The following is a 17,296-nucleotide window of genomic DNA, read 5'->3' on the forward strand; positions in this document are numbered from 1 at the left end:
CGCTCCTCCCAGCTCCATCCCCTTCTGCCTCAGTATGCCCTATCTTATTGGTTACAGCACCGTCTGCTGTCGCTGTAGTGCCTTCCACAGTCCCAACTGCAGCACTATTTCCTGATTTCACTTGGGGACACTTTACATTCTCAGAGCCAGTAGACATGGAAACCTTTCCATCAGCCATTTTTCTTTACTACATCCACTCTTTTATCTACTACTTTTTCTGGATAGATCCTAGGCACTGCATGTATATCAGACACACATGGGGATTGGAAAGACACACATGGGAATTGGAAAGACATACATGGGGACTTGGTAGGCAAACATGGGGATTCAATTTAACAAATAACAGAACCATGAACTTTAGATAGAACATCAATCTTATCTGCAGAAGCTGAACTCCCCTTCATGTTCATTCTGCACAAATCTTCTGCCATGTCTCTGCCCAGGTTGTGCCAGGCTTTCGGACATTTGCTGTAAGGGTGGCCTAAACCATAAGATAGATAATATCTAATTTATGTACAGTCCTTGGCCAAATGCCCACTACCCTGGCACAATGAGCATAATATAACCAGGAGGTACTCAAGTGTCCTTTGTCTCCACATCTGTGGAAGAGTTCTGGCTGACCAGGATAAAAGACAGTGATTCTGTCTCTTCCTATGTATGCCTATAATTGAATATGGCCCTCTACATTGCCAGTCCTCATGAATCCGATGGTGGCTGACCACCCACCTGTCTATATACCCTGATCATCAAGGATTTTCTCCAGAGGGGACAGTAGATCCCCATATCTCCTTAACCACACAGCCAGATCACATGCACGAATGGTGTCCCATTTACCTCTTCCTTGCTAAAGTGCTGATGCCTCGCTCCGGCGCATGCAGGCAGTTCTGAGCTCTGGCACACCTGCTCTTCCAGATTTTTTAAGTATGGTATCTCTTGCTGGCCAATCAGGAAATAGCCCTTGAATTACCCTTAGCTACTTAGCTGGCTCAGACAAAGCGCCCAGTGTTCGTGCAACGTGCCTGTCTTTTCCCTTGTGTTTCAGTGTTTCTCTGTGTCTGTGGTGATCCCTGTGTCTCCCATGTCACCTGTACCTCCTGTCGCTTCTTGTGTCTTCTGTGTCTGCAGGGACTTTTGTGTCACAGATGTCTATTTCCTGGAATTCTGGTTCTTGACCCCTGGCTTTGTTTCTGACCTCTCTTGTCTGCTGCCTGCCTCAACCCACACCTTTCTTGACTTTTCTCATGCCTAGTGATTTGGTACTGTATATGAACCTGGCAGCAGCCAGCATAGCAATGTGCTCACCACTAGAGGCTATGGAGAAGTCCTGGCTAATTCTTGGATACTGCAGCTTGACCCTTCACACCATTTCTCTGATAGCTGTAGTGCCCCCTAGTGGTACTAATGTGCCTCCTCCTCAAAGGTGATATATGGATTCATTTCTTCTCAGAATTGTGATTTTCTTTACTAGTGACTGTCTGAAGACCAAATCTCTCCACTTTTTACTGTCCTTTAAACTTTTTTTTTTTTAAAAAAGGTCCAGGTACTCTAAAAAAAAATAAAATAAAAAAATATATTCAAAAAGCTGAGATCATACTTTCCAGTTTCAACAGGACTGATAAAACGAATAGGCTTTGAACCCAATTTGCAGCAGCGAGTCAATAACTGTCTTCCTTGGAGGGAAAACCCCCTCCCCAAATCCACTGTGATCTGTGTGAAGTTCCTCCTTTATATTCTACTGGAGGGACCTGTACTTAGAGCTCCTTTTTCTCTAATTTTGCAACACTCCTTTCATTTTTCCATTACCCATGGAAACCACCAGAGGTGCAGAAACATGTAACCCCCAGTAACATTGGTCAAGACCGCAGTACTGCCAGTATTACCAAGAGTGACTACATGGAACCCAGAAGTATTACCAGCATTTGGCTCCTGGGAAGCTGTGCAGGTCTGACAAGTCTCTGCACACATTACCATCTGCACAGTCATATTCACCCCCTGGCTGCACCCCCTGCTATACCTCCCATTGACTGGAGCACCCAAAGCAGGTCCAGATGACAACTTCCCAGAGTCCACACTGGCAGCTGCTACCTTGCAGTGTTGCATCAGACCTTTAAAAGCTCAGCATCAGCTCTCCTGGAGGCCAGGAATTTCTTTGCTTATCAATATAATTTTCCAAATCTCTCAGCTCAGAGTCATTCTGGGAACATGTTTGTTTATCTTTGGTTTTTCTGAGCACATGGCACCATTTTTTGTGCATTGTCCTTATCCACTTCAAATACCCCACACATGACAAATAATCAGCATCTTTAGCACAAATATAGCAGGACCTAACTGATGATAAAGCAGATGAGGCTGCCAATGGCTTATCCTAGGGTACTTCACCTGCAGCGCATGGGTCAGCTGAAACCGAGTTCAAAAGCATGGGAGCCATCAGCTCAACCTTCCCCAGCACCCTCCATCCAACCTGGGCTGGCTGGGGGGGAGGGACTAGAGACCCCAATCTCTCCTCCAGGAGCTCAGAATTCAAACACCTTTCTCTATCTAGAGACTCTCAGATTGTAAACTTTTCTGGGCAAGGTCCTCTTCTGTGTCACTGTCTCTGTCTGTCATTTGCAACCCCTATTTAATGGATAGTGATGCATAATATGTTGACACTATATAAATACTGCCTAATCGTTATAATATTAATAAAAAAAACTTATTTTAGATAGAAATAGGAGTTCCTATTGAGGCTTTGCCTCTGCCACCCCACAAAATGTAAAGTTGGCTGGCTCTACCCTCCAGATGAGCAAGCTTAAGTTTTGGGGAATAATCAAGTCTACCAGTTTGGCATAGACTAATGTGAACTTGAATGAATATATGTAATGAAACATTGTGAGAAAAAAGTCACCCATGTTACTAGGCAAAGTGCTGGACGTTAGGTATATGGGACTTTATTCTAGGTACTGCCTTTAAAGGTATGGAACCTGTAGGTTTCTCTGCTTATTATTTAGAATTTCTGTGGCTAGTTTTACAGGATGTGGCAGGTTCCCAATTCTAGGTCTGGAAGAATACATTGATTTATGAAAGCCAGGAGGCTGTTTGTTTATGGACATTTGCTTTGCAGAAACAAACCCCTGCAAGGGAAGACAGTTTGTGATTTAGGGCCCCAAGGGCTGCAGGTGTTAATGTTTGCTAGGTAAGGGGATGAATAGCTTTTCAGGAAAGATTGCTTATTTACCAGGAGTTTAGCAAGAGCTGTGGGTTTATGTAGAGGCAAGAGTGGATTTGCCGTCCACTTGTGTAGGCTGCACAGCTTCCGGGTGTCCACCATATTGGCTGTGTACACTGTGGACACAAAAAAGAAATCTGTTAGTTTCTGCAGACTGTTTCGCCCTTCATGCCTAGTGTTTCTGAGAGTCAAAAGTCCCTGTAAGAGTCATTGCTCACTAAAAAATTGTTAAAGGTTACGTACAGAGATGCCGGGTCACTGGAGCTCCCCTAAAAAGCGGCCATCTTGCCTGACAGCCAGTTACACCCCTGTATTATTATATAATTTCTGCTTTGTTTTACAAAGAAAATATCAAACCTTTTTTTCTTTTTTCTGTAGCTCTAGAATTTTTAAGATGACGAATAAACCGGGGTATGACTTGTTTTCTGCTATTGTTGCAGCTATCAAATAAAGAAAAAAATTGTAGGGAAAATGCTGGCTGAGTTATTATGATTATTACACGGTATTTATATAGTGCCCACATATTACGGAGCGCTTTGCAAAGTACATAGTCTTGTCACTAGCTGTCTCTCAAGGGGGCTCACAATCTAATGTCATTACCATAGTCATATGTCTTTATTACAGTATAAGGTCAATTATGGAGGAAGCCAATCAACCTAACCTTCCTTTTGAAATGTGGGAAGAAACCTGAGTATCTGGAGGGAAACCCATGCAAGCACGGGGAAAACAAGCAAACCCCATGCAGACAGCGTCTTGGCCGAGATTCGAACCTGAGACCTAGCAATGCAAAAGTCAGAGTGCTAACCTCTGAGCCACCATGCTGCATTCCTATGCGTCTATCTGTTCTGCAAAGATGTGATTGAACCATCCTGTGGTTGACCAGGTAAGGCACCTGTGTCAGCCATTACTGCAGTAGCAGTATTTCAAGAACACTTGCTGTATTTACCATGCTTGATTATGCTTTTCTGTGTCAGACTGAGGCTACTTACACACATCCCCTTGTCCGATTATCGCCTTAGGGCTAGTATTGGACGAGAATCTTGTGTGTGTACAATGCTTGTCGGACATCATTCATCGATTCGCCCTAACAGATCCACGAACACCAAACAATCGTAATGCAAAAGAAAGGGAGAGAGCGCAAAGGGGTCCTGCTCCATTGTACTCCCCCCCTCTTCATAGAGCATAATGGTGCTGTATGTACAGCGCTCATTCAGTCTTTTGTCGTTGATCGTGAAAGATACTTTCCAATGACAATTATTGAGAGTACGTACATACCCTAAGCCAAAAGACTGTCAGCATATAGAGCGCTTTGTGTGCTTATGTTCAAATCCTGGTTAGTGAGCCATATTTATTACACTATCCATACCTGTATCTCTAATTTGATAGGAAGGTTAACAGTTTTCTGCAGCTAATGTATCTACTTTTAAGCCTGTTGATACTGTTTTTAAAAGGTAACACTTATAATACAACACTTCCGTGGAACTTTCCATTATCATTGGACCTTTTGTGCAAGTATCCTGTTAAATGACAAATAAAGACCTTGTTTTTGATATTGAAAAATTCTAAGTATTTTAGGGGTTCTGCCCCTTTTAGTCGAAGCAGGTGTAGTAATAAAATCAACATGTGTTACTTTTTTCACATTTACCAACTCAAGAAGGCATTGAAGTGCTTAAACTTTTTTTGTTAACTTGGCAAGGTTATAACAAATAAACAGGAGCACAGTATTTAGGTTTGTTAATACAACCTTGAGGCTTCACTGAATACTGAAGGGTTAATGTTCCTTGTCATGGGCTATTTCCCTGTATGCTGAAAAAATATAATTATTTCTTTACAGACATGTATATGATGGCTTTTATTTAAACATTTAAGTATAGCTAGTAGTTGTTTCTGCTGTCAGTGACATCTCACAATGGAGACTCGGGCAGTAAGAAAACCTTGACAGAAGAGGCTTACATTTCCACACTGTATCCAATACGATTAAAAATCTTGCCTAACAAAAAACTTCAAATACTGCGCTTATTTTACAAAAGTGTATGCTGTTGCCACACAACAACTATATATATTTTACAAATAAAATTTGGTATTGCTTAGCTAAGAAATTCAAATAAGATCTATTTTAAGTTTTGGATATTTTGGATATTTTTTGGATATATAAATTCTTGGCCAATATTATGTTGTGTAAATTAAGTAAAAAATTAAACCTTCTTTGTTTTATTTGGCAGGCATAAGACTGGAAATCTGAACAGCCCCAAAGCACTTCCTAACTTTGCAGTAATTATGAAGGTATGTACTATTTTTTCCTTTTGCATTGTCCCTATTTGTTTGAAAACCTTTTATTCATCTTTTTCAGTTGTGTTGAAAATCAGGATTCTACTGATAAATATGTTTATCTTTAGATTTATAGTTTGGTAGTATGATCCGTAATGTGTGACATTCCAAATGCTTTGTTGCACAGTAATTGCATTCCCAATATTAAATGCATGTTATATAGCAAAATGCTTGTATAGGTTAACAATTGAAAATCCGGTCATCGGTAATCCGAATCCTTCAGTTTCCTGGCATAAATTTCAGGTCGCATTTTCAATACAAGGACTGCAATACACTGTTTGCCCACTAATGTTTTCATGGTGCTGTCCTGTAAAAAACAGCTGTTAGGTCTTGTTTGCTAAACTAAATACAGGTTGAGACATCCCTGCCCTCTGGAACTGTACCAGATGTCTGCAGTGCTTCGAGAGAAAGGCCTGTGTGTGGAGGTAATATAGAATGCGTAATTTTGGAAAATCTGGTGCACCTCAGGCCTGGAGGTTGCCATATTTCTGATTGTCACCCTTTTATTAATAACACAATAAGATTCACTTTTCTGTCCCACATATTGACATTGCAGACTAAATGGGTCCAGTTCTAAAGTGACTGAAACTAAATAAATTGTTCACCTGTTCAATAAATTGTGTAAATTGTTCACCTGTTCGTTTTATCGTTCCAAAAGGACTAAATCAGGAAGTGTGCTAAAGAGGGAGGGTTTAGACTTCATCTCAAGATATTATCGTTCCTGGTCCTTTTTTTCCATATGCTCAGTCACTTGAACAAACCTTGGCAATTTAAAGTGCATATATGTTGTTAAAAAAATAAGAGCTTGCATACTATTATTTTAAAATGCATTTTAGCTAATATACATGTAATATTGAGATAAACACTCTAAACAAATTATTACATAAAGAATTACCAGAATTACATAAACACCATCCATTGGAGGGCCTAAAAGCTCAGTGGAAGGTTGGCATAAGCATACTGGCAACTATAGGGATTATTACCAAATGCCCTAAATTTAAACTGAAACTTTAGATCCAAACATAAAAATTTAGAACAGGCAAGATTTTTATTGCAGAAGGGACAAATGACTGCCTGCTTGCAGTCTTCTTTTTGAAATACACTGAGCTGTGCATGTGTTTGGTATCCTTGTATCCCATGGTACTGCTAGCAATGAATGAACGCGCACAGGAGGTTTGTCATTCCGGTCTGGCAATCAAGATGGTCAAAGACCCAACACCTAGAAGAAGACTGGGTAAAGATGGCAGTGCCTGCTACAGAACAAGTACATGTGAATGTACAATAAATGAAAAAAAAGTTGATTAAAACTTCCTGCAAAATGCGTTGGGTCTTTTTGAATATCATCTGTGTACCTTGAAATTGGAAACTAAACCATTCTTTTGAAACTATGTAATTTGTTTACTCTTGGTTATATTTTGAATTTTTTTTTAATAACTAACTTGACTACAATAAACTTTTTGGATTTTATTATGCTTTTAATAAACTCTTTGATGTTTTAACTACTAACCCTATGCACCTTTTGGTGAATAGCCATAGGCCCCCTGGTCATGTATCTGTAATGTTTAATAAAAAGAATTTGTAAATAGGTCAGGTGGGTGACAAATACTTAATAAAACTACTAGCTTTTATTTTGCACCATGGTTCAGTGAAATTCTCTAATCTTAAGTGAAATGCTCCATCCAGAAGTTTAAGAACTTTCCACAGATTACTCTAATCACCTAAACATTATGACCTTTAAACATAAAAGGTCAGTTATGCATTGTACTTAAATGCATTAAAAATAGTACAATGTAACCCTCATATTCTCATCAACTCTTGCAGTGTGTGTGTGTGTGTGTGTGTGTGTGTGTGTCACACTGTTTCCAGATTAATTCTTACAATATAAAATTATAAAAATGTTTTTATTAAAAAACAATTGATATATTAAAAAAAAACACAGCAATACATTATCCTAAATACACATTAATTATCCTAATTATATTTACCCTCCCTGTCAACAAAAACAGAAGATTATCTGTTGTGTTTTTGTGCTTTAATTAAAAAGGATTGAATATTTACCTGTAGATACTTTCCTAATAATTCTAAAATGTTATTACTCAAATAATAAAATGTTTTAAAATGATATATATATATATATATATATATATATATATATATATATATATATATATATANTATATATATATATATATAAAATTAGATGTGTGTGTATATGTATGTGTGTATGTTCCACCATCACTCAAACGCATGGAGACATTTCAACCAAACTTGCCATACACATGACTGAGAGTCATGTTAGTGCACCAGTCATCTTTGTACAGCGCTGTCCTATATGTCAGAGCTATATTTGGATGTGTGTAAGTCATCACTAGGATATGTTTGAAGACATTTCCACCAAACTTGCTATGTTCCACCATCACTCGGAAACGCATACAGACATTTCAACCAAACTTGCTAGACATATGACTCAGACTCATGTGAATGCACCGCTGATCTTTGTACAGTGCTGTGCTATATGGCAGAGCTATATTTGGTGATCACTAGGAAACGCATCGAGACATTTAACCCAAACTTGCTAGACATATGACACTGCTGATCTTTATACAGCGCTGTGGTATATGTCAGAGGTATATAAATGTATAATAATAGTGTGTGACTGTGGGGGAACATTAGAGTGTCAGCTCTTCTGTACAGAGACTGATGGGTCTAGCTCGGTGTTTCATTGTACATCACTATGGTATATGTCAGAGCTATATAAATCTATATATATATATATATATATAAAATTGAATGTATGTATGTGTGGATGTATGAGTGTATGTTCCACCATCACTCGAAAACGCATGGAGACATTTCAACCAAACTTGCTATACATATGACTGAAACTCATGTGAGTGCACCAGTCATCTTTGTACAGTGCTGTGTTATATTTGGATGTATGTATGTATGTGTGTATGTCATCGCTAGGAAACACATGGAGGCATTTCAACCAAAATTTCTATGTTCCTCCATCACTTGGAAACGCATTGAGACATTTAAACCAAAATTGCTAGACATTTGACTCAGACACATGTGAATGCACCGCTGATCGTTGTACATCGCTGTGGTATATGTCAGAGGTAAATTTGTATGTATGTGTATATATTGCTCAGTGACAGTGTTCCTTTTGCTTATAGTTTTACATACTTTTTTTTGGACTCCGTTACAAATTTTTGGCCTGTAATGTCTTCGAGAAAACGTAAGGCAATTGGCCTAGTGCAATCAAAGGCAAAAAAATGAAAACACTGTAGACAAGAAACTCACTGTAGTCGTATTTTATTTCTTTTCCTGTATAATATATTATATTATAAGATTGCAATAAATAAATACCCGGGCAACGCCGGGTTATCAGCTAGTAGTTATAAATTTGACAATTTTATCCTGTCAGTCTCTGAATGGGATTTGGGAAATAGAATTTACTGGGAGTGGAAAAAAGGTAAGGGGAATAGGTGTAAACAGAGGAGACTTCTAGGAGGAAGGGGAGAAGGGAAGCAAGTGGCCCCCTCTTGTCTCCACTACTACTAGTCCACAATAATGGTGCATAATTTAGGTGGATAGAATATTGCAGAGCTCTTGAGATCTCAGTGTCTCTTGGGCATCCATCCATATCACATAGTCTCATTGAATTTATATTGGCTTGCTGGCTATGGCCAAGTCTGTACACCTTATGGGACGAATTTAATCCTCCTTTATGTTAACTAAACTCTGCAGTTTCCTTTAATTTGTAAGTACAATTGAACTTCGTGACAGATTGTACTTTAAAGTATTCTATGAACATGTGACTGCTGTTTCATATACAGATAAAATGGTTTCTCCCAAGTTGGAATTTGAGCTGTGTTCCTGTGTGATTGTCTTCCATGCATCAGCCACACCCGCACAAGACTGTTCTTTTGATATAGAGAAAAGATTTGAATTGCTTTGTAAATAAACCAAAAACACTGCAATGACAAGTGAAATGACAGTAAGCAACAAGATGCTTTTTTCTACTGAGAGTAATTATATCATACAAGATAATACTTTGGGACCGAGGCAGGTACAATTACTTTTTGGACAATAAGAAGTTGGAAGAAAGATTCTTGATGTATGTTGTAATTTCAGATTTTAATTTTGCTTTAGAGTGATTTGGGATATGCACAAGGTGTGGATTCCCCCTTCATAACATCTAATACAACTTTGGCTTTTGGAACACATAAACTGAAGTATTATGCTAAGGTCTTACTTATCACTCCCTTTTAACAATTTAAGGGATTGAGACAACCATTTCAGTTTGGTTTGCTGCTGGAGAACTTTTGAGTGTGTGATCCCTTTAAGATGAGGTGTTTACTATTAGTGGGCATCTTCCCCTGTAGTAGATATTTCTGTTTCTTGTTTAAACAAGGCCACTGTTATACCAGTGAATGATCCTCCTTCTTTTAAAGACCTTACAGATTGGAAATTCACAAATTCTGGGCTAACCTACTACATAAGCGTTTATCAGAGGTACAAATTACTCAGACATGGATGTGGATCTGGGGGAGCAACTGATATGAGACTTAAAATACACTGGGCAAAGCATTTTCTTTGTTACACTTGTTTTTTACCAATTTTAGGGTGGTGAATCCTGAAGTGACCCCAATTTTTTGCTATCGCATCCAGTTTTTACGATACAGGGCACCTTCCATTTTTGTCAAAAAACATACAAATTTTACATACAATTAAAAAATTATGAAATAACTTGAATGTCCTGTTTATTTTAGTTTCTTTTGTTCATACAAAGGATTTATTGTTACTCCATTTTTTTTTTTTTTTTTTTTACAGTGACCATTTGAAAATTAATCAGGTCAGCGGTTAGGTAAACATTTATGCTTTTAGCTTTTCCTGGAGTGTTTAGTGTTAGGACAATCCCGCCGGATGCTCCAACAATTGTCAGCCTATGTTATATGTACTTCCCATCTACCCTGATACCGTCTTTCCACGACCTTCCACGAACAAATCTTCGTGGAATTGTTCACTTTGCTCATCACTGACTGCACCAAGGTTTTCTGGGAAGTTGAAAATATGACTAAAAAGAAATTGTGGGCAATTTCTGTGTAATTATTTGCTTGTGTGTTTCCAAGAAAGTCCCTGACAATGGCTTTGAATGATAACCAAGCATTCTTTTCGACTTCTGACATTGTCCTAATGAAATGTTCATCTTTGATTAGCTTCCCAATCTGTGGACCATCAAACACACCGGCCTAGTCTCCTTCAGTTGGCAAAGCTTTAACGAACTGCTTCATCCAACCCAGTTTCATGTGCAGAGGCGGGAATATAATATTCTTTCTATCAACAAGTTGCTCATGTAGAATGTTTGGATCACCTAGTTTTGGGGCAGATCTTGGAGGCCAATTCCTTTCCACCCAGTGCCTCTCACGAGCTCTGCAGTCCCACATGTACACATAACAGAGATACTTGGTGTATCCGCGTTGCTGACCATGAATGAAGAATACCATTTTAAAGTCAACACAGATGACCTAATTGTGTTGGTGATATTGCAACAACTCAATGACTCTCTTTATGTCTGCATATTCCCCACTAAGAGAAAATGAATGGCCAATTGGGACTGACCTATATATATTGCCATTGTGAAGGAGGACACACTTTAAGATTCGCTTTGAGCTATCAATGAATAGTAGCCATTCAGTTGAGTTATAGATTGGAATTCCCAATTCCTCCATTAAACCAGGTATGTTATGGCAATACACAAAGCCACTGTCAGTTCCAAAGTACTGCAGAAATGCAATTTCCCAGGTTCGAAAGTACAATACCTTTGTTCCTTTTTCACATAAGTTTTTCCCACGCAGTCTTGATGCTAGGAGTTCTGAAGCCTTCTTCGATAGTCCTAAATCAGGTGCAAATCACTCAACTCCTGCTGATCAAATCCCCTATGAACAGAGTGCTCTTTAATTTCAAACTCTTCATCATTGTTGTCACTTAGTTCATCACCATAATAATGTTCTTTAAGAGAGGGTAGTGTAATGAAAACTGGCACTGGGATTTCATCTGAATAAGCCACTGGGCATATAGCTGATGATAGACTAGGATACTCTGTTACATTTATTTTTCTTTGTATATCCTGAAGTTTTCACTATACAAAAGTAACAGTCACTGAAATGATCTCCTGGCTCTCACCAAACCATAGGTATACCCAATTGCATCTTATCACTTGTTCCCTTTGTCCACATTCGTAAACAGCAGAGCCAGACATGATCTGAAAGAAAGGAAATACGTGTGTAAGTAGAAAAATAAATTGTGCTTATTTACTACGGCGAGCAGCGCACAACCTCTGCATATACTGTCTTGCGTGTAAATAAATAGCCTATACAAATCCATGCTACAGTAATCGCATTATTATAAAAGGTAGAGAAAAAAACTTGACATAATAGAAGAAAACTAACTGCACTTTCAGAATCAGCATACATATTTTTAGTGTAAATAAGCTTAAAAATTGAAGTCAACAAAAAATGTATTCAAAATTGTTCCCTAGTGATGTGTGTGACCCTGGGCTGAACTTTGGGTCCTTAGTATTTAAACTACCTTTGTCTACAGTTATTGCTATAGCTGAATTGTTAGCTAACCAAAGTGCTAATAGTACACTTATGGATTTGCCATTCATAGATGATCATTCATTCAGTGCAACATTGGATAAAATCAACAAGAATTTCACTTTCAGAAACTGCAGTTTCTTCCCTCAGCTTATGAAGACAAAGGATAGAGTGGGTCTAGGTCTTCGAAGCCCTCTACCCTCTCAAAGGGACAAGTGTCCCTGGCAGTTATAGGCCAATAAGCTCATTGAAAAACCCTTCTCCTCCACACTTATTTACTTTAAAGTTTTCTGACTATTGGCTAGTTCATAAATCAGACAAATGGTTTAGCAAATTGCCAACTTTTTCATCCAAACAACTCAGGACTTTTAAGGCAAATATTTTCGTTTTAATTTTTTCTTAAAATAAAATGAAAACTCAACAATATTTTTTTATAAAGACTGTACAATTATATGCCAATAAAAACATTTAAAATCTTAAAACATATAACAAGCTATATTCTAATATTACATAATCACAGGCAAATTTCTACATTAAGTAATTTACACTTACAAATTTACACCTATTAAATCCGACCCACGTATCTTTGATTCCTCTCAAAAGACAGGCGATGGTAGCAAGTATCCCAAACTGATCAGACTATACCAGGCTTCCTAAAAATTGTGATTCATTGTTATAAACTGTTTACCTTGAAATAAACATTAAATATTCATCAAAAAAAACACCAAGAATCAAAGTTGAGTTTTTTTTTCTTTTAAACATATCACTCATGTATAAGCCAATTGTCAATAGAGTCTGTGCAAAAGGGAGCCCTTCTCACCTCTGCTCCTTTTGATGGCTCCCACCAACTGACGGCATCCCTCGTGGAGTCATGAAACTTCATCCCCTGACCGGAAGTGACACTTCCTGTAAACAAAACACTCGTGGCTTTGTTCTTGAGGACGTAGCCACTTACTTGTGTTCATAGTTCTGGGAAGTGGGTGACCAGCAGAGTGCAAACTATTCCCTGGAAAGCAAAATCACCTCCCTATGAACCACCAATCTTCACCTCCAATTATAGCGATACCTCCCATAAAGGAGTGAAAGAAGGGGCTTTAAGCCCTGCTGCACAAAAAGGTCTACATAGTAACATGGGGGGATTTTTCAATAGCAATTATTCATATAAGAAACAATTACATTTTTTAAAAAAGGTAACACAAAATATGCATATATAATGGTATTATTTATTGTGAGCTGGAATGACATAAAAAAGAAAAAGAAATCATAACTTAAAAAAAATATTGAAAGCACATAAATAAATATTTAGCCCAGGAAATGTGGTAGCTTCTGAATTAAAAATCCATTTTGTTTCTGGTTGTAGCAATTTTGTATCCAAATTTCCAACAAATCTTACATCTTCAAATCTAAAATTGTGGTATACCCCATGTGAAGACTAAGAGGGGTTACCACACTTCCAACTTTATTAAAACAAAGATGTTCATATATCCTTTTCCAGAGGGGTCTTTTTTGTTATCCCAACATAGTATCTTTCATAGCTACAAAATGTGAGGTAAATCACCCCTGCAGTACCACAATCTACAAAACTATTCATCCTAATTGTTACCTTATAAGGAACATGACATTTATCTGGATTTCGATAAATCCAATAAATCCTATCTTATAACTGATTGTATTTACTGCAGGGGTGTGTACCTAAAAGTTAACTTCCTTTTTCCATAGAACAATAATAAATAAAGGGATTCAGATTCAAATAAAAAAATGGATTCAGAGAGAGGTATTTCACCAGCTTACCAGCTCTCTGTCTCCCTATCAGCTTCAGCAATGGGGAAAGGTAAGTCAGGCTTCTCAGCTACGTGGAGACTCACGGAGTTCTTCACAGCAATGGATCAGAAAAAGCAAGTTGGCAACAGCTGATGCACCTTAAGGACTTACAGAAGCTTTTCAACTGCACCTCTATGCTCCCCTGAAAGCTCAATGTCACAGGACAAAGACAGTGGACCAGATGATAACTCATGCTCCTCCGCTGCTGGCACTATACCTGCAAAAGCCAAGTTTAAACTTTCCTTACCAGATGACATTGATAACTGGGTCTATATCACCTAAAGAATTGTGCTCATACCTGACAAAGCCAATCTCCTCCTTGATCCCCACTGCCGCTCCATTTGAATTGGTAATTGACAGGGCACGTAGGCTTCCTAAGTCTTTCCATCTACCTGAAAAAAAAAAAACTCAGAGATGTATTAGCTGAAATTTATTTTCCTTATATTAGGGAGCACTTGATAGGTAACTTTTCTGTTTTTTTTACAGATAGCAAGTAGTATCAGAATGAAATATCTGTTTTTTTTTTTTTTTTTTGGAAATACAGAAATGTTTCAATTTTTTTCGATAGGTTGCAAGAGGTATCATATTTAAATATCTGTATTTTTTGGAGAGAAATACAGAAATTTTTAAAGCTATTTTGATAGATGGCAAGTGGGTATAGAATTATCTGTATTTTTTTTTTTTTTTTACGGAAATACAGAAAATTTATGGGTTTTTGAATAGATACGAAGTGCTATTAGAATGTAATATCTGTACTTTTTTTGGATAAATATAGAAATTTTTCTGGCTTTTGTGATAGATTGCAAGAGGTATCATAATTTAAGATACCTCTTGCAATATATCACAAAAAACTAAACATTTCTGTATTTATCAATAAATATTCAGATATTTATGATAGCACTTGGTACCTATCCAAAAGGCCATGAAAAATTATATATTTCTCTATAACAAATACAGATATTTAGTTCTGATATTACTTGGAATCTATCCAAAAGACCATTATAGACAATTATAGATTTCTTTATAAAAAAATACAGATATTTTATTCTGATCACACTTTGCTATATATCCCCAAACCCATAAAAACATTCTGTATTTTTCTCCAAACAATACAGATATTTAATTCTGATAGCATTTGGTATCTCTCCTAAAACCCATAAAAATTTATGTATTTATCTGAAACAAATACAGATATTTAACTGTGATAGCACCTGCTAGATATCCACAAATGATAAAAAATGTATGTATTTCCTCGCTGATTCCACCAAGACCGTTCCCTTTTATGTGGTTTCACTAGATAGTAGGTACGGACAGTGTGAATTTCGTTCATCCATTCGTAACTCCAATAGCTACAGCTTCTACACTGTACATAGAGGTGATGGCCTCATCCTCTAATTCGGTCCTTGCTCCGTCACAGGGCCCACCGCCTTCTCCTCCTCAAGCTGCCTGCCCAGTACCCAACTCTAGATGCCAGATACTAATGTCATCCACACTTGGTCTCAGAGCCCACCGCCTCCTCCTCCTGCTGTAACTGATGTTGCCACCTGCTCAATACCCAACTGTAGATGCAAGATACTAATGCCGTACATGCTCCGTCTCAGAGCCCACCGCCTACTCCTGCTATAACTGATGCTGCTGCCTGCCAGTACCCAACTGTAAATGCAAGATACTAATGCTGTCCACGCTCCATCTCAGAGCCCACCGCCTCCTCCTCTTGCTGTTACTGCTGCTGCCGCCTGCCCAGTGCCTAACCCTAGATGCAAGATACCTAAGCCGTCCACACTTCGTCTCAGGGCCCACTGCCTTCTACTCATGTTGTTACTGCTGCTGCCTGCCCAGTACCCAACTCTAGATGCCAATTACTAATGTCGTCCACACTCTGTCTCAGGGCCTAATGCCTCCTCCTCATGCTGTTACCGCTGCTGCCTGCCCAGTACCCAACTCTAGATGCCAGTTACTAATGCCGTCCACACTTTGTCTCAGAGCCAACCATCTCTTCTTCTTGCGGTTACTGTTGCGGCCTACCCAGTACCCAGCTCTAGATGCAAGTTACCAACGCTGTCCACACTTTGTCTGAGAACCCATCGCCTCCTCCTCCTGCTGTTACTGCAGCTGCCTGCCCAGTAACCAAATCTGGATGCCAGTTACTAATGTCGTCCACACTTCATCTCAGGGCACACCGCCTTCTACTCATGCTGTTACTGCTGCTGCCTGCCCAGTACCCAACTCTAAATGCCAGTTACTAATGCCGTCCACACTTTGTCTCAGAGCCCACTGCCTCCTTCTCCTGATTTTACTGATGCTGCCTGCCTAGTACCCAACCCTAGATGCCAGTTACTAACGCCGTCCACACTTTGTCTCAGAGCCCACCACCTCTTCCTCCTGCTGTTACTGCTGCCGCCTGCCCAGTACCCAGCTGTAGATGCCATTTAACAATACTGTTCATGCTGCATTTTCCAAAGTTACAGCTAGCAGATAGGAAAAGGCAGTCCCCTACACAGCAATGCCTCCAGTAGCTACAGCTTCTACACTGTCCATGTAGGTGATGGCCTCCATCTTTAATGCCGTCTTTGATCCGTCTTTGAACCGTCCCTCATGCTGGTACCGCTGCTACCTGCCCAGTTCCCAGCTCTATACGCCGGTTACCAATGCCGTCCACACTTCGTCTTATAGCCCACCGCCTCCTCGTCCTGCTGTTACTGCTGCTGCCTGCTCAGTACCCAGCTATAGATGCTGCCACTTCGAAATGCTGTCCACACTCCGTCTCAGGGCCTAACGCCTCCTCCTCAATCTTTTAATGCTGTCCTTGATCTGTCTCAGGGCTTACCTCCTCCTCCTCCCAGTACTCCTAGATGCCAGTTAACAATGCCATCCACACTTCTCAGGGCCCACCACCTACTCTTCCTGCTTTTACCACTGCCCAGTACCCAGCTCTAGATGCCAGACTAGACTCAAACTCAACAAGGTCTTCTTTCCCCGCTGATTGCACCTAACCCGTTCCCTTTTTTGCGCTTTCACTAGATAGCAGGCCCTGAGAGGGAGTGTGGATGGCATTAGTAACTGGCATCTAGAGCTGGGTGTAGTACATCTTTAATGACACCCTAAAGTGTGTAATGCAAGTGTGTAATCTGAAATTTGTAATTAAATGTAGAAGGCCACGTCTTCTGCTTCATCCATCTGTACCACGCTTTATCGGACTGAATTTCTGTGTATGTTACCCCGGAACTGGGAAGTGGGGCAGCAGTCTGCTGAGCTAAATAACTTTATGGCTCAATGTAGTCATCCAGGACCTTCCCGTTACACATACTGGTGTCTCCCATCTCATCCCCTCGACATA

The 17,296-nt window shown here is 39.2% G+C and overlaps 1 protein-coding gene across 4 annotated transcripts in view; it reads left to right on the forward strand.

Annotated features, from left to right (window-relative positions):
• The window catches only part of ARID4B (AT-rich interaction domain 4B), a 420,630-nt gene that overhangs the window by 24,136 nt on the left and 379,198 nt on the right, over positions 1 to 17,296 (forward strand). For 3 of the 4 annotated variants that reach the window (XM_072409207.1, XM_072409204.1, XM_072409206.1), the window contains exon 2: positions 5,431 to 5,491. In XM_072409207.1, the coding sequence (XP_072265308.1) occupies positions 5,431 to 5,491 (61 nt within the window). Of the gene's footprint in view, positions 1 to 357; positions 4,092 to 5,430; positions 5,492 to 17,296 lie in introns of those variants that run through there. The other variant, XM_072409205.1, reaches the window with a different exon arrangement.

The sequence above is a fragment of the Pyxicephalus adspersus genome, chromosome 4 (assembly GCF_032062135.1).
Source record: "Pyxicephalus adspersus chromosome 4, UCB_Pads_2.0, whole genome shotgun sequence".
Classification (NCBI taxonomy): domain Eukaryota; kingdom Metazoa; phylum Chordata; class Amphibia; order Anura; family Pyxicephalidae; genus Pyxicephalus; species Pyxicephalus adspersus.